Genomic DNA, 22,996 nt, shown 5'->3' with positions numbered 1-22,996 from the left:
GAGTGGTGCTGTGTGCATAGGAGTTGTATATTTCAGCTTAGATACACTAAGAAAGAAAAAGGGAATACTTTCCAGCAACACACCTGAGTATATTCCATCAGTAAATGGTGAGAGTTAGCAAACTCTTAAACAAACAAAAAAAAGAAACAGCTCAACAATCAAATCATATATTGAATATGTGTGTATGTATACATATATTATATAAAATATAATTCCTTGAATTTTGGTCACTTGTAAATTGATGAATGTGGATTTTATAAAATATGAAATAAAATTAAGCATAATGCTTACACAAAAGCACAACATTTAGAAAATAGGTGATTAAGTTTCATTTTCACTTCCTAGGTTTAACTTTTTGCAGAACTGGGGTAAATAAAGCTCAACAGGAAAAAAAAAAAGAGCTTTCTAGGGAAGCTAACAAAACAGTTTTCTTAAGAACAAAGGAACTGGTTACCACTCGTTGCTTTCAGCAGTGATTGCATCTTAATACGCTCTACTTATAAGAAATGGATCTTGTCAAACAGTACAAATTGATCCTGCTCAGAAAACTACAGACTCTGACTTCAGAAATTAAGTCTCTGAATAAGACAGAATTGCAAAAGGGGCAAACTCAGCATTAATATTTATTTGCTGAAGCTCAGCCACAGGGAGACATTAAAAGCTGTCCTATTTCGGTGGTTTACTAGTGCTTAGCACACAAATGGTTGGTTCTCAATAGAAGTCTGACAGAAAAGAAAAACTAGTAACATTATCATGATGAAGGCAAATTCTAATAGTCCTAAGATTAAATCACCACGGGAACCACGTTAATATTGTGTTCTGAGTTCCACAATGACAACACTTCAAATAGGCACTAAAAGAACAGCTATTATCCTGCAGTATTAAGCAATTTTTCCTCATAAAAGTGTCTTAACTGCTGGGAGATTTTCCAGATATCATATGCATAATGCTTTCTTTTCCCTCTCTTCCCTCTTTCTCTTCCCTCTCATTTACTTTCACTGTTTAAACAGGAAGGTGTCAAACCATTTGGAGTATTATCATAACAAAATGCTTTAACAAAGTTTGATTTTAACAGAACTAGAGGCATCTTAACACTAACCCAAAACTTTGGGAGGTTCACCAACCTCTAGAATATTTTTTTTCTCCAAAATGCAGGCTGTTCGAGTGGTGCCTTTCTCCATCTGTTATCATACCGTGCTCAGAATTACATTGTCATATTTAATGTACAAGGGATCAGTCCCCTCTCATAGTTTAAATTCAACACAGCTCTGTAACTGGAAGACCAGTGTTTTCCTACTTTATAAACTAAATCCAACATCATAAACTTACATATGTATTTAAACAAAATTTTATCTAAAAACTGAAAAACTTTAAGAGCTGAGGAAAACTCAAGGCTTGATTTGAACACTAAAAAAATGCACTGAAACTCAAAATGAGAAGATGCCACTTACACAGTAAAGTGAAATATCTCTAGCTCCATGTGGATTGTTCTTGCTGTGTATAAATTTATGTGCATGTATACTTCTGATACAGCAAAGTCACTGCGATACCAATCTAGAGAGTCTTATTTATGACTGTGTTATATTCTGATGATCACTTGGAAGTACCTCGTATTGCAAACTGCAATTTGAAACCTGAAGTAATGCTAATGGTAATGATCTGAATATGAACAGTGCCGGCCAATCAATTATTTTGTCTCTAAATCTGACATCTCTTTAGGATACTGACTGCTTATTTCATATCAGCTGCATTTCAATTTGTGTCTTAGAATTTCTTTTAATTTTGTCCACTGACAAATTTTCTCCACTGAGAAAATTTTCTCCATTTTATTTATTAGATCCTCCATTCCGACATTTGTATTAGACATAGGGTAAACAGGAGAGGTAGTGGAAGTGGGGGAGGAATATGCCGTTTTCCTTGTATTGATGGAGGCTCGCCTCAACATTTCAGCACTGTGAAGGAACCGTTTTGTAATGTGTCAGTAATCCCCTGCCACGCTTAGCCTTCACAAGTCTGGGTGCTTTGCTTTCCACGTCCCCACTTTTCTTAATATGCATGAAAGCTGCGTGTCAACTGCACGGCTAAGACTCAGTCTACTGACGGATTGGAAGCCTGTGGCACAGAGCAGTGGAAGGACCTGGTGCCGGCACGGTGCGAGCGTGTGGACCCCGGCATACCTGGTGAGGTGCAGCTGGCGCTCGGCTTCCCCCAGCAGCTCGGTGACTTTCAGGCACTCTTCTCTGGCCCGGGCTGCCTTCTGTTGCTCCTCCTCCACGTGCTGCCGGCTCTCGCTCAGTTCCACTCTCAATTTCTCCATTTCCTTAGGGAGAGAGAAGGAGAAAATATCCATGTCAAATATATGTGCTTGAATTCAAAATGAGCTCACTTTTATTTCTGCCATAAATGTTAACATAATGAAAAGCTAGCAGGAAATTCAGGCTAGTCTCTGCCTTATGACAAAAGGGATTAGCACAGCCACAAAAGCACATTAGTGAGGGTGCCTAAGTAAGATGAAGTCTGATTTTTAAAAAGAAAATGATTAAATGAGAGTAGTCCAAATGCAGACTTTCATTCTAAGGCTTGTGCCCTTTAAAAAGTCATCACAACTTAAAATGCCACATCCTTTAAAAGATAACATTCTTGTTTTAAGAGATCTGATTAGATACATGCAGTGATTTTCATCAAATAGGCAAGATTTATGATCCCAACTGGATGTCACAAAAAAAAAAAAACCAGAAAGAAAAAATAATTTATCTCTTGGAAAAATGTGAAATACGAAAGACAAAGTAATTTAGGGAAAACTACTCATGAGAAGCTTTAATCTTAAAAGTGCATGGATTTCAGAAGTAAAATAATAATATAATGATATCTTAATTTTAAAAGGCAACAAGAGCACTCTAAGACAAATAAATAAGAGTATATAAATATATGAAATTTTATGACAGCATTGTTTGGTCTCAGAAATAAATTTACCTATTTTACTAAACTTCAAATATTTCAAAGCAAAAATGCCTTATACTGAACATATTTTAAATTGCTTACATATTAACATAGAATATTTATTTATCATAAAATATCTGCAAAACTACACAAAACAAAATATGAGTTGCATGTGTAAAACAAGAGTGAAAGAAGGGCAGATGTATTTTGCCAGTTCAAAAACCAGAAAACATTAAGCAATTCTGATATAAAAGTGTATCTAAGCAGATCATCTTAAACTTAGTTTTCAAATATATTTTTAATTCCCTCATGTCATTACCAGATATTCTGAACAGTCTCCAACTCTGTTCAAATCACCATGTAAATAAACAAATCATAATTTATATATTTATAACATTATATTCAATTACTTTACCAACAGTATAATAAAACAATATATTATAAATTCTCAAATATTGTTTTATATTTAAAAGCCTCATGATGAATAATGACTTTGATTCAGAGGAGATTTTTTTGTGTGCTTCAGACCAAAACATACAAACATTTATTTTTAACATACTTTGTTATTGCAGTCATGCTAATATTTCCAATCTTACAGTTCAATATAATTAAAGATGGAAAATATAATAGAAAGGTCTGTTGTATTTTTCCAACCTTTATGAAATTACCAATACCAAAGATATATAGAATTAGAATTGTATGCTGATTTTAAAACCACAAAAATCTACTCTATTTTTTTCAAAGTGATATTTACTATAAATTTTGTTAATAATGGATACTTCTACACTCAGGAATTATAAGTCATCTGCACAAATGAGACATACACATATTTTAAAAACTATCAAAATATAATACATACACAACAAATAAATTGTAAGGAAAATCCACAGCTCAGTGGCCAGAGGAGGGATAAATTAGCATGGACAAGAGTGAGAAAGAAGAGAAGGCCACAGTACTTTGTGGAACAACAGATTACACCACACCATGAAAGATTTGGAGATTAATAAAACTTTATTTTTATTACAAATAGTGGTAGACATTAATGGCTTACACAGATATGCAATGAGACAAAAGCCGAGCTTCAAAAGACTGGATCAATGTACATGATCAATTTCAGGTGACAAGGGATAACAGAAGGAAAATCATGCAAAGCCAGCAGCAATTATCTAGACAGGAGGAATAGAACGACCTAAAACCAAAATATCCAGAGAATGTGTGATTTTATGGAATAAAAGATGTGTGGAGAACAAAAATGACTCCAAAATGTTGAACTGAGCAGGGGATAAAAAGAATGACAGAATTAAAAAACAGAAAATCCTCAACATTCTTACAAAGAATAACTATAATTCTTGTCAGCATTACCCACTAATGACATGACTAGGCTTTAAGTTCAAATTAGCTGCTTTCTTATTTCATGAAATAAAAAGCCGGAGGCTGATTAAGAAGACAGCTAACCATGTGGTAAAAAGCCCACGTTGAGGAGGATTACAAGTCAAGTCTGCACACTCAGCTCTGCCACTTTTTTTCTGCAAGATCTTGGGCAAGTCACCCAACTATCCTGTAGCGTCTTCTGCCTCAATTCAAAGTACTAATGCAAATGCTCCCGAGACTGCTCTGAAGACCACACAGACGATGCCCTTCTCCTCAGTGCCTGGCACAGATGAGAGCATTCCTGTGAAGGTTGAAAGCTGGCCTATCAAAAGATATATGACTGATTATCTCAAAAGTCTTCTAAATTAGGGCTGATGTAGTTCAGTTGTAGAGTGTTTGCCTAGCATGCTTGAGGCCTTAGGTTCTATCTCAATGTTGCCGGAAATCAAAACCAACAAAAAGTTGTGGATTGAATTCAATACAATTTCCCCCTTCTCTAAACAACAGTCTCTTGGTAGAAATGGAATTAAGGTTTTTTTTCTATTGTAATTTCAAAATGTAAGAAGGCATTTTGTTGGGAAAATGGAAAATGACTCCCTGCTTCTGATTATCTGAGCCAGCAAAAGGGCTTATTGGTGCAGATAATCAAAACCAACAAATAATCTAACCAGCTGGACCAGGACTCAACACCTACTCCCGAGTCAGGAAAATCTGCCATGGCATCAACTCCAACAGTTAGAAGAGAAATCACTTGCCAGAAATGCCATGCTCCCACTGGCAAGCTAACCCTTTGCCTCACCCAAGTAGGTCAGGGCTGCTACCTTGGCTGTCTACTGTGGCTCAGGGATGAAAGACCCACAGCAGCCATAGGCCAACTGCACACTGCTCTCAAAGCACACTGTGAACCTGCATGGCTTCAAAGTAGTTTGAGGTGGCCATCTTTTGGCCAACTGGGCAAAAGCAGGGCCAGATAGCTTCACACCTTAACAAACAGACTTCAAACCAGGACTACAGGGATGAGGGGTATAATGCACTGAAAAACCATCCACTGGTATGTGCAAAACCCCTGGGTGTTCACCCCAGCACCAAAACAAAATAAAATCAAATAAACATAACCACCAAAATAACTAAAGTAGAAGCTGTTAAAATATTTACCTCATGGGCCAGGAGCGTAGCCTAGTGGTAAGAGTGCTCAGCTAGCACGCACAAAGCCCTGGATTTCATTCCTCAGTACTACATACTAAGAAAAAGCTGAAAGTGGTGCTGTGGTTCAAGTGGCAGAGCACTAGCCCTGAGCAAAAAGTGTCCAAGGGCAGTGCCCAGGCCCCGAGTTCAAGCCCCAAATATATAGAGAGAGATATATAGATATAGATATAGGTGTAGATATATATCCCTCTATTCATCACCCTGACAATCTAAAAAAATTACCTCAGAAGAATAGTAGCAGAGACATGAAAAACAATAGACTTCAATGAAGACATTTTTAACCACAGATATAGATATCCTTATTTTATTCTTGATTAAATGTTTTTAACAATGTAATCACCTAATTTAAGTCAAATAATATTCAAAGGATCATAGCAAAGAAGATCAGTGCCCAAGTCCTACCTTATATTTATCTCCAAATTGAATCCCTAAGGTACTTCAGCAGTCCTGACACTGAACCTACTATAAAATCACATACTGATATTGCTATTTCTTGATTTTGCAATGTAAGGTGTCAGGTGCTGTTTAATTAAAAAAATGTAATCAGCCGGGTGCTAGTCGCTAATGCTTATAATCTTAGCTACTTGGGAGGCTGAGATCTGAGGATCAAGCCAGCCTAAGCAGGAAAGCCCATGCATGACACTTTTTTTCTTCCTGATTAACCACCAAAAAGCCAAGTAGAGCTGTGGCTCAAGTGGAAGAGCCTAACCTTGAGCATACACACATGCACGCTCACAGGTATACTGAGCCTCGTGAGTTATCTAGTGGCAGGCAGCCTCTGGTGTGTGCCTGTTGTTTGGGATACTTAGGAGGCAAGGCAGAAGGATAACTTGAGCCTAAGCGTTTCACTGTGGCCTAGACATCACTATCCAACTCCTAGCCAACTCATGCTCTTATAGGAGAATTTTCGTTCAATCATTACTAGCTAATTTACATTATGTTTATGGAACATTTGCTGACTACAGAAAGAAGCATTGCTTTCTTTACTTTTGATAAATTACTTCAATATTTCTGGGGTTGATTATACAGGGCTTCTCTGTCTTTTGAGACGGGAGAGGGTCTCAATTATGTTGACCAGGCTGGTTATACACTCAGTGACCTGCTGCTCCAGCCTCCTGAGCAGCTGACTACAGACACACACGACATTCGCTTCTCTATTTTATTTTTGCTTTTCAGGAACTGTATGACACCAAAATACTGTAAAATAGTAATAAAAAATCTTCAAAGAAATTAGCCTAGAGATTGGAAAGCATCTATAGAAAACATAGCATGAAAAATAAAAAGGAGGGCTGGGAGTTTGGCCCAGTGGTAGAGTGCTTGCCTAGCATGCACAAAGGCCTGGGTTCGATTCCTCAGTACCACATACATACAAAAAAAAAGCCGGAGTGGTGCTGAGGCTCAAGTGGAAGAGCTCTAGCCTTGAGAAAGTCCAAGGACAGTGCTCAGGCCCTGAGCTCAAGCCCAGGACTGGCAAAAAAAAAAAAAAAAAAGAAAAGGAGCCTGTTCCAAGGTCCATCACCATAACATTACAAAAGGACTGAGGAAAGAGATAATCACTATTTCCAGAAAGAAACAACAAAGAAGTCAATCAAGTACTACGAGTGTCAGAATATCAGAATGCATGTGCGTGCGTGCGCATGTGTGTGTGTGTGTGTGTGTGTGTGTGTGTGTGTGTGCGCGCGCGCGCGCGCTTTTCCTAGGACTTGAATTTAGGGCCTTATACTCTTGGTCAGTTTTGTTGGTCAAGGCTGACCATCTGCCCCTTGAACAACACCTCCAATTTCAGCTTCTTGTTGGTTAACTGGAGATAAGAGTCTCTGAGATTTGTCTGCCGGGGTTAGCTTCAAAAAACAAAACAAACAAACAAACAAATTCCATCATCCTCAGATCCTCAGTGTTTTCTCACTGTTTTCCAGGTTTGTCTTAACCCCTTGTCTCCAATGAAGTAGAATTCCTAACACTGGGTAATTTACACAGAAAAGAGGTTCATTCGGGCCCATGGTTCCGGATTGAGGAAATCCAAGTATGGCAGCCACATCTGTTCAGGCACTACTGTTGTGTCAACTCATGGCAGCAAGTAAAGAAGCAAGTGAGGCATGAGCAGCCTAGGGGCAACCTTGCTTTCTAATGACCCCCTCCTGCAGCTACAAGACAGTTCTACCATAGTGCAAACTCATGCAAGAAAGGCACATATCCAATCATCACCACTAAGCCCCTCTACCAACACTGTCACATTGAGGAATGAGTGCCTAAAGCATAAACCACTAAAGGTGACTCTCAAAACACAGCAAGCTTCCCTTTCCCCACGCCATTTAACTATTTTAGACAGTCCATTATGTTCAAACACATATTTTATTTTCATATTTGGAGGTGGTAGACAAAGGTGAACATCTAATGACTTCTGTGCAATATGATAGTTTAGACTACATTTACTAAATAGTCTCACCTATTTCCCTTCCTACAGGTACTAGAACATAACATCTTTCCCTAAAGACTTTAGGATTAGTCACATGATTTCATTTGGCTGATGACATGTTCATGGCTATAATATGGAAAAATTAGTAAGAATTATGGTTTTGAAGTCAATAAAATTGACTAAGTGAATTTACCAGTTAGAAACCAATGTTTGTGGGGCTGGGAGTTTGGCCTAGTAGTACAGTGCTTGCCTAGCAGGCACAAAGACCCAGGTTCAATTCCTCAGTGTCACATACAGAGAAAAAAAGCTAGAAATGGTGCTGTGGCTCAAGTGGTAGAGTTCTAGCCTTGAGAAGGCACAAGGACAGTGCTCAGGCCCCGAGTTTAAGGCCTAGGACTTGGCAAAAAAAAAAAAGAAAAAGAAAAAGAAACCAAGGAGATCATAGACTGCATGTGATACTGAAAATTGAAACATAACAACCTATCATTAGGGAAGAAGTTCCTATGAAGTTCTGTGGGCTAAAAACAAATATACCCACTGCACCAGGCACCAGTGGCTCACATCTGTAATCCCAGCTACTCAGGAGGCTGAGAGCTGAAGATCACTGTTCAGGGTCCAGACATGATAGAAAAATCTGAGAGACTCCTATCTGTAGCTAACCAAAAATAAAACTAGAAGTGGAGCCAGATGCGGTGGCTCACGCCTGTCATCCCAGCTACTCAGAAGGCTGATATAAGAGGATCAAGGTTCAAAGCCAGCCTGGGCACAAAAGGACCAGAGACTCTTATCTCCAATTAACCTCTAGAAAATGGGAAGTGGGACTTGGCTCAAGGGTAGGGCGGTAGCCTTGAGCTGAAGGGCTCAGGGACAGTGCCCACAAAAAAAAAAAAAAAAAAAAAAAAAAAGGTAAACAAATGCAGCAGTGGTATTCACAAGACAGTAGGTTGAAAATGAAGACTCTTGGGTGGGGATGGGAGTGGAAAACTGTGAGAGATCAAAGGAAAGGGTAACATTGTACAAAAAGAAAGGTACTCATTAACTGAATTATGAAACTATAACCCCTCTGTATATCACCTTTAAAATAACAATAAAAAATAAACTGCAGCTAGCCAAAATAAAGAATATAATTTATCAGTGGCATTAATCATAGGATGAGTAATCCATACTGATCAGTACAAATACAAAATATAAATATTTTCATCCTCACATATAAAGTTCTATTAGATGACAAGTCTATTGGTGTTCAATACATACATATTTATTCGTAAGCATAACACTCCAAACTAGTTTAGGAAGCCAGCCTATGTGAGATGATATTATAATTTGTAACTAAATCATTTTTGAAAGGGTGAAATTTGGTTTGTCCTATTTATTTAGTCATTTACTCATACATCCATTCATTTACCTATTGTAGTCCCAAGGATTGAACTCAGGGCCTCATGCTTGCTAGGCAAGCAGGTTACCAATTGATCCAGGGGTGTGGATGCAGGAAGCTACTGGACACTCTTGCATTCCTGTTCACAGGTCATGGTAGTGGCACAGCACATTAATTGACAGGAATTTACTGTGGCCTAGTGGCCATCCCGATGCCATGGATGATTTCTGAATGCTCACTGAGCTCCAGGCACTGTCTTAACATTTCATACTTTAAAATCTCATTTTGTGTTCATGACAACCTTGTAAAAATAAGTATTCTATTTCTGTTTTACAGATGAGAAAACTGAAGCTCACAGATGTTAAGTAACTTATATAAGATTATACAGTGACGGCGCTGGGATTCAAAACTGGGTTAGGCTGCCTTCAAGTCTCATAATCTTTCTACCATACCATATCCTCTACCCAAACAAACCTAGATACAACATAAAATAATGAGGAAATGACATATAGTCTGCTTTCAAAAACCTCACCCGGTTTATAATTTGGCATAAGTAGAAGTCACAAGTAACAGAAACATTGAGAGAGGTAATCCAGATGGCCTGGACCAAATCTCCCTCTTCGAAGCCACGGCAGGGTACACTTTGAGGAAGTACTTTAAGTCTCTGAGACTTTATGGTTAATGGTTTCAGGTTTCATAGTCAACTTTTTTTTTTTTTTTTTACAATATCCATACCAGAATGAGCCAAACATGGGACAGGTTAGCCTCAATCAAACGTGATATTTTTGTGAAAATCTATTTCCAATGCTTTTTCCTCTTCTTTCCCTCACTCCCCTACTTTCTCTCTTTGTGTTGGGTGTGTGTGTGTGTGTGTGTGTGTGTGTGTGTGTGTGTGTGTTAGGCAGGCTCTCTACCCGTTGAACTAGTCCACCACCCCCTTTTGTGTTGGTTATTTTGAAAATTGGTCTGCCTTTATACCCAGAAATAGCATGTATTGCAATTCTACTATTTATACTTCTCTATGCTGCTTAAACATCAGGCCACATATGCATCCATTACATGTCCCTTGTAGTTGAGATAACAAGCATTTGGCCATCATTAGGGATGAAAATTTGGGGAACTTTTAGTTTTAACCAGGATGGCCTGGAATGCCAGACCCCCAATCTCTGCCTCCCAAGAAGCTAGGATTGCACACTTGAGCCATCATGTATGAAAGCTACTGTTACAGGCACATATCACTTAAAGACATTTGAGAAATGTGTTTGTTTCCTCTGCATGATGTTAACAGAAGTAGTATCAACTGATCACTCAAAAGCACTTCTTTAAGCCAAAACACACTAAGAGCAGATGATATGGGGCTGCCAGCAGGAAGGAAGTGCTTTTCTAAAAGCGTGTGTCTAAAGAAGAAAAGATTTCAAGACATCTGATAGGACATTGATTGTATTATATTGTGACCATACAGCAGATTATTTGCTTAAACCAAGTTTATATCACGGTCTGTTATGTCACAAGATGCAGGACAAAAGTAGTAATTAGTGATCAGATTACTTGAGTTCATAAGAGAGCCCTATGTTTTTGAACTGGCTAAGAAATGCTTTATGAGGAACAGCTTCTTTCCTCTCATGAAGATTAAGTTTTTATTTATCTTAGACAAAATATCAGGCTACACATAAAGTTTATTTTTTAAAACTGAAGTGTCCTTTTTTTTTTTTTTTTTGCCAGTCCTGGGGCTTGAACTCAGACCTTAGCACTGTTTTGGGCTTTCTCAAGACGAGCACTCTACCACGTGAGCCACAGAGCCACTTCCAGCTTTTTCTATGTATGTAGTACTGAGGAATGGAAGCCGGGTCTTCGTGTGAGCTAGGCAAGTGCTCTACCACTAGGCCACACTCCCAGCCCAAGTTCCCGTGTTTCTATCTAGAATCTGGCAATGGTCCTCAATAGTGCACGCTCACATCTGGCCTTGTGGTACTTTCTTTCTTTCTTTCTTTCTTTTTTTTTTTTGGTCAGTCATGGAGCTTGAATTCTCGGCCTGGATGCTGTACCTGAGCTCTTCAGCTCAAGGGTACAGCCCTACCCCTGGAGCCACAGTGTCACTTTCGCTTTTCTAGCGTTAATTGGAGATAAGAGTCTCTTGGTCTTTAGTGCCCAGGTTGGCTTTGAACTGCAATCCTCAGATCACGGGCTCCTGAGTAGTTAGGATTATAGACATGAGCCACCTCGCCTGGTTTATACTTTATTCTTATCTCCACTTTGGGCTTGTAAGGAGCATCACTGCTACAGGAGAATGCAATAGAGTTGTAACAAGGAGAGAGAAATGGACAAAGTGCTGATGAGAGCTCAACATTCAACCTAACTAAGCAGACATGTGTGCTGGGCCTGAGGATAGTCATACAAATTCACATGGTGTGAGTGTGCCAGCATACTAAGTGCCGTGTCATCAAAGATTCAGGCATAATGTGTGTGTGTGTGTGTGTGCGTGTGTGAATACTGAATCGAGGCTTCACACTACCAAAGCAAGTACTCTACCACTCCATGTCCCTGACCTTGTGTTTTTTTTTATTTTATTTGAGATAGAGCTGAGTTAATTTTGCCCAAGCTGCTTGTAACTATAGGTTTTCTTGTCACCCATCTAGGAAGCCGTGATTACAGGCATGTACCACCATATCCAACAACACAGAGATATTTTTCATACAAAAAATATTTCCAAACATAAATCTTTTTTATCTGGTAGTCTAACAAACAATCAATGTCAACTGTGGAAGATGGTAGATTTAAATTTTAGAGAAAGGGTTTAAATATTGATGTGGTAAGAAAAATATATGACACTAATCACATAAAAAATCAATGCATACAAACTCATCTAGACTATTAAGTAATGAGGAACTTACGAGATTTTTCAAGAATAATTTTGATCATATGGAAGACTGACCTTTAAAGGGTAATTTTAAAGATAATCCTCTGCTGAAATGACATTTCACTATAATGAGATTTTATTTTAGTAAATGTACTTCAATGGCATAATAAGTGATTTTGTTCTATATGTACAAACATCTAAAGGGTTAAGTGGGTCAGTTGTAGTTTACAATACTTAACAGGAGGAATTCTTTGCTTTGTCATCTTTTGTGAAGATATTTTTTTTTTATCGGAGTAATATATAGTGGGGTTACAGTTACATTGGTCAGGTAGTAGGTGCATTACTTCTCACACATTGATATCCTTCTCATGTTTTTGTCCCTGTTTCCCTTCCCTCACCCCCTCCCAATCATCTTGTTTTTCTCCCCTTCCCTTCCCTATTTCAAATAAACAAATAAACATTTATACAATATACCAGGTAACAAAGTCAGATATAGTAGCAATATGAAATTAACCATAAGGACAAAAAAAAAAGAGAGAAGAGAAATAACATAGTACATTAAGACCAACACAAAATAAACCTTTAAACCTTTTGAGATTGTTCTCCACAACGGTCAAGGGCCAGCTATAACTACAAAGACAGCAGCATTCTAATGACTCCGACCCACCCCTTCCCCACCCCCCACACACTTGTACAAAAGCAGTGATGCCTGATTACTAGAAAATCACCGATTAATGCTTCTACAATCAAAAGTGTCCTAGTCCTGGTGCAAACCACCCGAGAGAACAACTCTAAGCTTTGTCCATAGCCACAATGTAAGTTCCCTATTAATGGGGTTAGTAAAAAAAACACTCAGAATTGGGGGAAGTTCCTTATTTTACAGGGCTGGTGACCCTATGGCATTTATTCTACTTCACATTCCATAAAACACTGTATTGAAACAATTACATATGTCAGTCACACAACTGTATTTGTAGAGTGACTATAATGAACATGATTAATGCAGATCACTATTCTTTTTTTTTTTTTTTTTGTGGGTCATGGGGCTTGAACTCTGACTGGGCACTGTCCCTGAGCTCTTCAGCTCCAGGCTACCATGCTACCCTTGAAACAAGCCCCATTTCCATTTTCTAGAGGTTAATTGGAGATAAGAGTCTCAGGTCCTATTGTGCCCTGGGCTGGCTTTGAACCTTGATCTTCAGATCTCAGTCTCCTGAGTAGCTAGGATTACAGGCGTGAGCCACCGTGCCTGCCCAGCTAAGTCTTTGTTCTTTACTTGAAGTACATGTAAAACATAGAAAGATTCAAAATAGGTCATAGGTTTTGCATCTCTCTCCAGAAAGAAATTATATACCAGCAATGTATTTATAATCCAATTTAATAAAAGAAGAAAATATTTTATACTTAAAATGCTAATATAAAGTTAACTTTAGGGCTGGGAGGTTAGCCTAGTAGTAGAGTGCTTACCTAACATGCATGATGACCTGGGTTCAATTCCTCAGTACCACATATATGGAAAAAAAACAGAAGTGGTGCTGTGGCTCAAGCTGTAGAACTCTATCCTTGAGAAAACTCAAGAACAGTACTCCAGCCTTCAGCTCAAAGCCCAGGATTAGCAAAAAATTAACTTTATACTCATATATTTATATATATCCAAAACAAACATATATTTAAATATACATATTACATATTATATACTTATGAATACATTAACCATATATAAAAATACTCAGCTTGACTTTTGCTACTTAATAGCCCTTGGGACAACAGAGAGAAGAGAGAGCCAAGAAGTAGCTGCGACCCCTTCCATGCTTCCCTTGGGTGGGATCACCATCCCTTGGCAGAGAGGCAGAGGTTAGCTGGTAACAGCAACACAAACTATGATTGAAAAGAAAGACAATGCTGGGCGCAGTGGCTCAAATCTGTATGAGAGGTGATCTCTTCAGCCAGGCACTGCAAGACTGTGCCCATAACCCTAGCTACTCAGGAGGCTGAAATCTGAGGATCACAGTTTGAAGTCAGCAAGGAGAGAAAGGCCCAGGAGACTCTTATATCCACTTAATCAGCAAAAAGCCTAAAGTGGAGAAGTGGGTCAAGTGGTAGAGTACTACTAGCTTTGAGGACAAAAGCTTAAGCACAGTGTCTAGGGTCAGAGTTCAAGTCCCAGTACTAGCAAAACAAATGAACAAATAAAAGGTGGTATTTTCAAAGATCAAGAAACTGTTTCATGGGCTTTTCATTTCTATTAAACATGAACACTATAATAAGGAAAAAGCCTCTAGATAAAAGAAAAATAATCTTTTGCAAACCCACAATTCAGCACGTTTCTCAATACATACTATGTGGCTCTTACCAGACACAGACACACAGACACACACAGACACACACACACACACACACACACACACACACACACACGCATATTCCAAATGGCCAATTTTCTATACACACATATAAACATATATACACATACATACATGTGCAATATTTAATTTTCTTACTATCCTTAATAATTATTAAAACAGATACCTTATCATTTTGATGAGAAAGCAAATTCAGTGTTACATGTCATTTATCTTATTTCTTCCTCAAATCTGGATCACAGTAAATAGAAATTATTGAACAGAATTGTTCAATAATTTTATAGCAGAAATATAAATATGAATAAAGGCTCTAGAAATCATATTAGATGAAGAAAACCCATCATTTTTACAGTATACTACATTTTAGGATATTCATTTTATATCTCCATTAAGGCTATTAATAATTTCCAATGGAAAATTCAATTGAAAACACAACGAAGTAGAAGAGCAGAACAACAATGAGTCACAGTGATGCTACTACAGCATCTTCTATGTGTAGAAATGTTTCCAGCGTGAGTATAAAAACCATACTAACCAACTTTATGAATAAGAGTAGGAAGGGAATTTTTGAGGCTTGTTCACACTATTTATTAAAAGAAAATTAATTTGAAATGAGAATATTGCAGTTCCAAACATTATATGTGATTTTGCAATAGAAAAACTTGGTAGGTAAATTTAAACATACGAATTTTTTTAATTTTAATATTGCCAGTTTTGAAGATAACTTTGTAGTTAATGTTACTGACAGGACTTTCAGTTTCTCATAATGAGATTAAAAATACATACAAGGCAGCAAGGATGTTCTCTGTAATTTTAAGTCATTTAGTTTTAAACTTGAAAATAAATAGCAGCCTAAATACTTTACTACACTTTCATTCATGCTGCAAATGTCATGCTTTCTTTGATACTATAATAGGTTTATCAGTGTAAAGTGCTTTTCAAAGAGTTTTAATATAGATGTAAAAAAACCAGCAGCCACAATATCACAATTTCCAAAGAAAATGAAATTAACACTCATCCACTTAGTACAGTTTTTCAGTTGTCAGCTATTAAAAATTACTGTTTACCTAGGTGCATTGGCTCACACCTGTAATCCTAGCTACTCAGGAGGCTGAGATCTGAGGATTGCAGTTCAAAGCCAGCCCAGACACTAAAGTTTGTGAGACTCTTATCTCCAATTAATCACTAGAAAAATGAAAGTAGGGCTGTGGCTCCAGGGGAGGGATAGGGCAGTAGTTTTGAGCTGAAGAGCTCAGGGACACTGCCCAGGCCCAGAGTTCATGCCCAATGACAACAAAAATAAATAAATTAAACATTTAAAAAATAAAAATTACTGTTTACAAAAAAAAAAAAAAAGAAAGAAAAAAGGAAACTGGAAGCCAGTCATGGAGGCACAGTCTTGTAATCCAACCACTACAGAGACTAAGGCAGGAAGATCATAAGTTTGAGGCCAGCTTTGGATAGAGAGAGTATGAGGCCACTCTAGGCTATATAGTGAAACCTTTACAAAACAAACAAACAAAATGGATCATTTGTTCTTCATCAGTAAAACATGCTATTCTGGCAAAATAATTTTGTCTTCTACAGAATGCACACATTTTTATTACTTTTCTACTACCATAAACTAAAACTCAGCTTTTCTAGCTGTCTGCAAAATAATCAGTTAAATCTTGACACATGCTCCCATCCAAGTCTTTGTACTGGTTTTTGTTGTTGTGTCATCTTTCAGCCTGGGGACTTGAGAAGATACGTTTGGAACACTTAAGGATTTGCTACATACATAGGTCACTTTCTACAAGCTAGGTGATTGGATGTTAAAAGCCTTTATAATTTTTCTCAGGGACCTAAAACCTGAATTTGGATAAAATTAAATAAATATTGTCTTGGTTGCTAAAAATATAATAATAATCAGTCAAATATTCTGATTCCTAAAGGGAATACAAAAAAAAACTTCTGGGTTATTTTTACACTTAACTTTCAGGAATCCAATGTATATTCATTTCCATTTGGCAAATAAAAATGCCTTTTTCTAAGTGTAGCAGTGGAGCGCACTGGACTTTGATAAAACTGAACTATACAACTTGTGGGTGGACATGGGGGGATGAATGGAGAGAATGAGGGAACAGATGACACTGTATGAAAGGAAATGTACCTATTTCCTGACATGTATAAGTGTAACCCTTCTATACATCATCTCTGTAATAACAATAAAGTAAAATTAAAAAATTTTAAAAAGAAAATGACTTTAGCCAGGCATGGCAGCTCACACCTGTAATCCTAGCTACTCAGGAGGCTGAGATCTGAGGATCAAGGTTCAAAGCCAGTGCAGAAAAGGACCAGAGACTCTTATCTCCAATTAACCTCTAAAAAACAGAAAGTGGAGCTTGGCTCAAGGGTAGGGTGGTAGCCTTGAGCTGAAGAGTTCAGTGACAGCGCCCAGGCCAAGTTCAAGCCCCATGACCCACCAAAGAAAAAAAAAAAAGAGAAGAAAAGAAAAAAAATGACTTTTTATTAAATGTTGTGCTAGTTATATTTTTTTCTAAAGTGAAATTGTAAGACATTTCTATCAAGACATCTCTATCAAGATTTTGTGTGGTTGTTTAATAAAAATTGCAACCCTCAAAAAAAAATAGGCCTTTGAAAATAGGCCATACATTGCCAAGCATATATATTTTCCCTGGGCTCAATGCCTAGCACTACAAACAAAACAAAACAAAACAAAACAAAAAAGAAGGGAGGAAGAAGAGAAGGGAGAGGGAAGCAGGAATGGCAGGAAGAAAGCGTAAGCCCAGAGATCTGATCATTTTTCAGTCATTATCTGAATCTACCCCTTCCCCTCCATTTTGCAGATGAAAAGTTCCAGTGTCCAACTAAATCAAATCACTCACTAAAAACCAGTCTCCCAATTTTGGTCATATTCATCTCCCTTCAAATATAGAATAATGCCAAATAATAACAGTAACTTAGTCACAAGTATAAGCAAGCTTCAACTGGCAATAATTAATTTTTAAATGCAATAAAGAAACCACATCATCTGTTTCTCCTGTGACAAATATTATTCAACAAGAATTTTTTTCTTTTATCTCTGTGTATCTTTTTGTTAAATTCTGTCAGTCTCTTATAATCTGAGTGATTTAAATTTAAGACTTTTTAAAGTTAACTTCCTAAGACAATATATGCTATTTCTTAATTAAGAAAAAATACATTTTCTTGGGTTTCATTTTTTTTAAATCAAAACTCCATCTGATGCAGAAGCTGAGTTAAATATTTTTTTCCTTCTCTCAAAGCAAGACAACCTGCAGCACTTTACCCATTCAAGATCTGTAGGGTTCCACTTCAACCTGAATGCTTTTATACTGTAAGAAAGTATACTTTCATTTGTTATTGAATCCATCAGAGGAGAAAAATGAAACCCATTTATGTTGTCTGGGAGACGTGAAGGAAGAGAGAATGGAGTGTAGTGGCTCCTCTTCTCTACACATACACATGCTGGACCTCTCTTGAGGTCACCACTCATTCTACCCAGCCAGTGCCTGCTTCTGCCTGTCCCCACGGACAGCAGGAGGCATCCATACTAATGCTCTTCTGTAAATGATCAACAGCAGAAGCCTGAGAACATTACGAGAGCATACCGAAAGAACTTGAGCCTGCAGGCTCTTGTCTGAATACTCTTGAATAGCTTCAAACTATCTTGACACCTGGACAGCACATATGTATTCAACTCACCTCTTGGCTGTTACCCTGTTCACTGGTGACACAAAACGGATCCTCTTCCACTGAAACACTGGACAATTTAACCCTGCTTTGTTGGAAGGTTTTTGCCAAAATTAGCGAGTTGTTCATATGTGAAGAGGAAACAGCAAATTTTAACAACAAAACTAGGTTTATTTTTAGAGACATACTGATTGGGGGAAAAATCCTTCTGTATTGAAACACAGTGTATGTGATCTCACCTTATGGGGAATTCTTAGAGAATTCGCTTTAGCTATGGGTTATATAAATATTTCTGTAAATTCTATTTGAGGAACTTGATTTTATTGCACTTAGTTTTAACTTTTAAAAAAGTGACCTATTTTTAAGCTAATTTTAGCAAGCAGTTCCCAAGCATGAAGTCTCTGCTTTAGTTAATGAAATGTTTTAAGGGTAATTCTTCTAAGTTAACAGCATATATACACACACAAAGCATGAGCTCATCCATTCAATTATCTGACCATTTATTATAGCTTTTCATAAAACTTTTATATACATATCAAATATATAGTCTGCGAAAATTAACACACAATTATTCCTTTTACTCATTTTGCTAAAGATAAATAACAAAAAACAAATAGATTTCAGACAGTGACTAGGGAAGAACACTTTAAGAAACCTTAAGGGATAGCTGGACAGATTCTAATCCCCTAAATTTCTAATTTAGCTCGGTTATATATTATTGAGAGGAAAACTTTGAATTTGGGGTAGTCCACTTCTATGTTCCTCTCCATAGGAGGCAGCAGAAAAGGATTATTAGGGGTTTTGACTGAATGTACCATCTGAAAGCAGGTGAATGTAAGTTTGAGTGATACCTTCTTCTCAGGTCATATCAAAAGTATCAGATTGAGTTCCTATCATGACTTGGAAATTAACTAGACAGGAACACAGGAGAGAGATGACACTAAAGAGAGTGAACAATAAGAATCTTAAAATTGACAAAATTATAATCACTGACATTTATTGAACTATTATTATATGGGATGAATTGTACTATAAGATTAACACAGATTGCCCCAAAGTTCTATAGAACCTTAAGAAAGAGGAATTGTATCCATCCTCATTTTACATAAAATTAAACCAAAGCCTGGGCATAATTAAGAAGTTTTTCTGAGTTAAGTAAGCAGTAAGTCACAAAATGAGAATCAGGTAGTCTTTCAGAGGTCTGGACTCTTGGCTACGTATCCACTCATCCATCCACCCAAGTTCCTATGACAAATCACAGGCTAGGCATTGGAGCCCAGGATTTTACAACAGTGCTTAAGATAGGTAGGTATGGGTGCCTGTCGTCAATTTCCATTGTCAAATAGCAACTAAATTATAATGAGTTCAATGAAGGAAAGAAACAAGGTACTATGAATGATAAAATAATGAAGGTAAAATATTTACCAGTGGTTAGAGAAATAGAGACATTTGCATGAACATTAAAAGAAAGAACCAATATAGGAAGAACAGAAGACAGATGACTGTCCAAAGGTTCTGGCACATTTGAAAGGTCAAGGCAAAGCAATGAGACTCTAGGGAGTGGAGACACAGAGGAAGATTGGATGAGAAAGGTGGAAGGACAGGTAATAGTCAATTTATACTGGGTCTTATAAACTATGGAAAGGAGTATGGACATAAGGTTTCTAAGTGCTATCCTGAAATTAAATGGAAAAACGCTCTGCTTTTGCAAATATGTCAAGTATGGACTGAAGAGGACATGCCTTCACAAAGCTCACGTTGTGATGATATAAGACAGATAATAAACAACACTAATGTCTTAGGATTGAGTAAAATAATGCAGAAAGAGGGTAGAAATGCTGTCTGATTTAAAATATGATAGCCAGGGAAGGGATCACTAAAGACACAGCAAAGAATAGACATGGACCCAGACTCCAGAGTGCGCTACAGATGCTTCTGGTGAGTGATCCTTGGATTCTGAGCTCCGTTTCCCATTCTCATCTGTTGAGTCCCTTTGTGCTGTCCAGTACAATAGTGCCTTTGCCTAGTCTCTCTTTTATATGACCATCATGCCGCATTAGGCTAACATGAATGCTTTTCTTATGCCGATCCAGGGGATTGAACGCAGGGCCTGGACACTGTCCCTGAGCTCTTCTGCTCAAGGCTAGTGCTCTACCACTTGAACCACAGCACCACATCCAGTTTGTCTAGTGATTAATTGTAGATAAGAGTCTCATGAGCTTTCCTGCCTGGGCAGGCTTTGAACCACAATCCTTAGAACTCAGCCTCCTGAGTAGCTAGGATGACAGGTGTGAGCCACTGACGCCTGGTGCTAAGTGAAATTCACAGTCACTATTTTCTCCCTAAAATAACAGCTTTCTTGATATCAGTTAGACTAGAGAATTGAACCACTTAAAGTACAGAATTGAATGATTTTCAGTATATTAATAGATTGGGCAACTATTACCACAAACAAATCTAGAATATTTTGTCATTCCCACTCCATGCCCATTAGCAGTTTCTCTTTTTTGCCCCCAATCCTTTCAATCCTACGCAACCACTATTTCTGTATAGATTTTCCTACTCTGGAAATTGTATATAAATAAACCCAAACAACATGCTGCCTCTGTGATTGGCTTCAATTACTTGGCATGATGTTTTCAAGTTTCATCCATGTTACAAAAAGTATCAGCACTTTACTGTTCACTTTTAAATTGGATAAATAGATATGCAGGCAAATAGATCATATTTTCTTTATTCATTCATATTTGACAGGGACATGAGTATGCCAGTATTTGAAAATGCTGTACATTATGCTTATATTTTCATATACAAGTTTTTGGACAGGCAGGTTTTCACTTTTCACTTGGAGAATTGCTGGGACATATAATAACTGTGCTGAACATCTTAAGAAATGGCCTGCCTTTTCAAAAACAGCTATTTCACTTTATATTATTACCAGCATGCATAAGGATCTCAAATTTCCACACCCTTGCCAACACTTGTCCTATGAATAGAAACATCATTATTAGGTATAAAGTTATCATCTCATTTTGGTTTTGCTTTAGTTTCTTCTGATAGAGAATGACATCTTGTCTTTTCTCATGCTTATTTGCCATTTGGATATCTTCCTTGAAGAAAGATCTATGCACATATTTTGCCCATTTTAAAGTTGGGCGTTTTTTTTTGTTGTTGTTGTTTTGGTTTGGTTTGGTTTTGGTCTGTCATAGGGCTTGAACTCTGGGCCTGCGTTTTGTCCCTGAGCTCTTCAGCTTGAGACTACCACCCTACCCCTTGAGCCACATAGCCACTTCCAGCTTCCTGATGATTAATTGGAGATGAGTCTCACAGACTTTCAAGTAGCTAGGATTACAAGCATGAGCCACCGGCTCCCAGCTTGGATTATCTTTTAATTATTAAATTGTAAACATACTTTACGTGTCCTAGGTACAAGGTAAAAATACATGATCTACTAAAAGTTTCACCCATTCTGTTGACTGTCTTTTCATTCTCTTAATAGTGTCCTTTGAAGCTCCAGTTTTTGGATAATATCCGATTTATTTTGTATATGTAGCTTGTGCTTTTGAGGTTAAATCTAAAAATACTATTACTAATCCAAAGTCAGAACAGGAACCCAACTCCATGTGTTTGTGCTTTTGTTGTTAATTTGGTGCCAAGGCCTCATACCCACCAAGTATATTCTCTGTCACTGAATACACTCTAACTCCCCAAGCTTCATTGTTTATTTGTACCATTTGTTGAAAAGACTATTAGTTTTCTTACTGAGTTTTTTCCCTGATCTTGTTGAAAATTAATTGCTACAATGTCTAGAAATTTTTTATTGTATTACATTGTTGGGGTATTGTGTAGAGGGGTTATAATTACATTTGTCAGGTAGTGGGTACATTATTTCTCAAGCATTGATACACCTCATATTTTTGTCCCTCTTTCCCTTTCCCCCACTCCCTCCCAATAATCTTCTTGAGTTTCACAGTAAGATCTCGCTATATATCAGGCTGTCCTCAAACTCATATTTCTCCTGTTTCAGCCTCTCAGGTGGCTGAGATTATAGATGTGAACAATAACACTCAGCTCTATAAAAACTTTCTGAACTCACTACCTCCATAGCAAGCCAAACCTTTCATTGAATGCTCTCTAAATTTGTTACTCCTCAAACTAAGAGAACTTCAAGAACAGCACATGTGTTTTATTTCTCATTGCAATCCTTAGGCTTATTTGTATATGACATAGCAGTTCAAGAAATGGATGCATAGGAATAAGGTAAGTGCTGGGTGTGGTGGCTCACACCCATATTCCTAGCTACTCAGGAAGCTGAGATCTGAGGATCGTGATTCAAAGCCAGCCCAGGCATTAAAGTCCGTGAGACCCTTATCTCCAATCAACCACTAGAAAACAGGAAGTGGCACTGTGGATCCATGGGTAGGGTGGTAGCCTTGAGCTGAAGAGCTCAGGGACAGTGCCCAGGTCAGAGTTCTAATCCACGAATTGAATGGTAGGGTAGAGTACGTTGGTTGGTCATTTTTGACCCACTAAAGCATTGTTCATGATTATATGAGAAGCTTTCTTTATTCCTTTCTAAGTAGAGAATGAAATAAAAAGGACTAAAGATAAATTTTCTAGGCCACATATCTCTCCCACTTCATAAACTTTATTGCCATGTGTTTATAAGGCATCTTCTTGTATCTGACTTTGGTACCTGGTGCAGTGTGCACAATATATACACACAATATACAAATATATATATATATATGCTT

The 22,996-nt window shown here is 37.6% G+C and overlaps 1 protein-coding gene across 1 annotated transcript in view; it reads right to left on the bottom strand.

Annotated features, from left to right (window-relative positions):
* Sdccag8 (SHH signaling and ciliogenesis regulator SDCCAG8) overlaps positions 1-22,996 on the bottom strand; it is a 188,973-nt gene that overhangs the window by 92,231 nt on the left and 73,746 nt on the right. Inside the window, exon 13 of the mRNA XM_090341503.1 lies at positions 2,178-2,320. Coding sequence (XP_090197629.1) covers positions 2,178-2,320 — 143 coding nt within the window. The remainder of the gene's footprint in view (positions 1-2,177; positions 2,321-22,996) is intronic.

This window comes from Megascapheus bottae, chromosome 10 (genome assembly GCF_031878675.1).
Source record: "Megascapheus bottae isolate mThoBot1 chromosome 10, mThoBot2.hap1, whole genome shotgun sequence".
In the NCBI taxonomy this organism is placed as follows: domain Eukaryota; kingdom Metazoa; phylum Chordata; class Mammalia; order Rodentia; family Geomyidae; genus Megascapheus; species Megascapheus bottae.
This window is presented reverse-complemented; position numbering and strand designations above follow the sequence as displayed.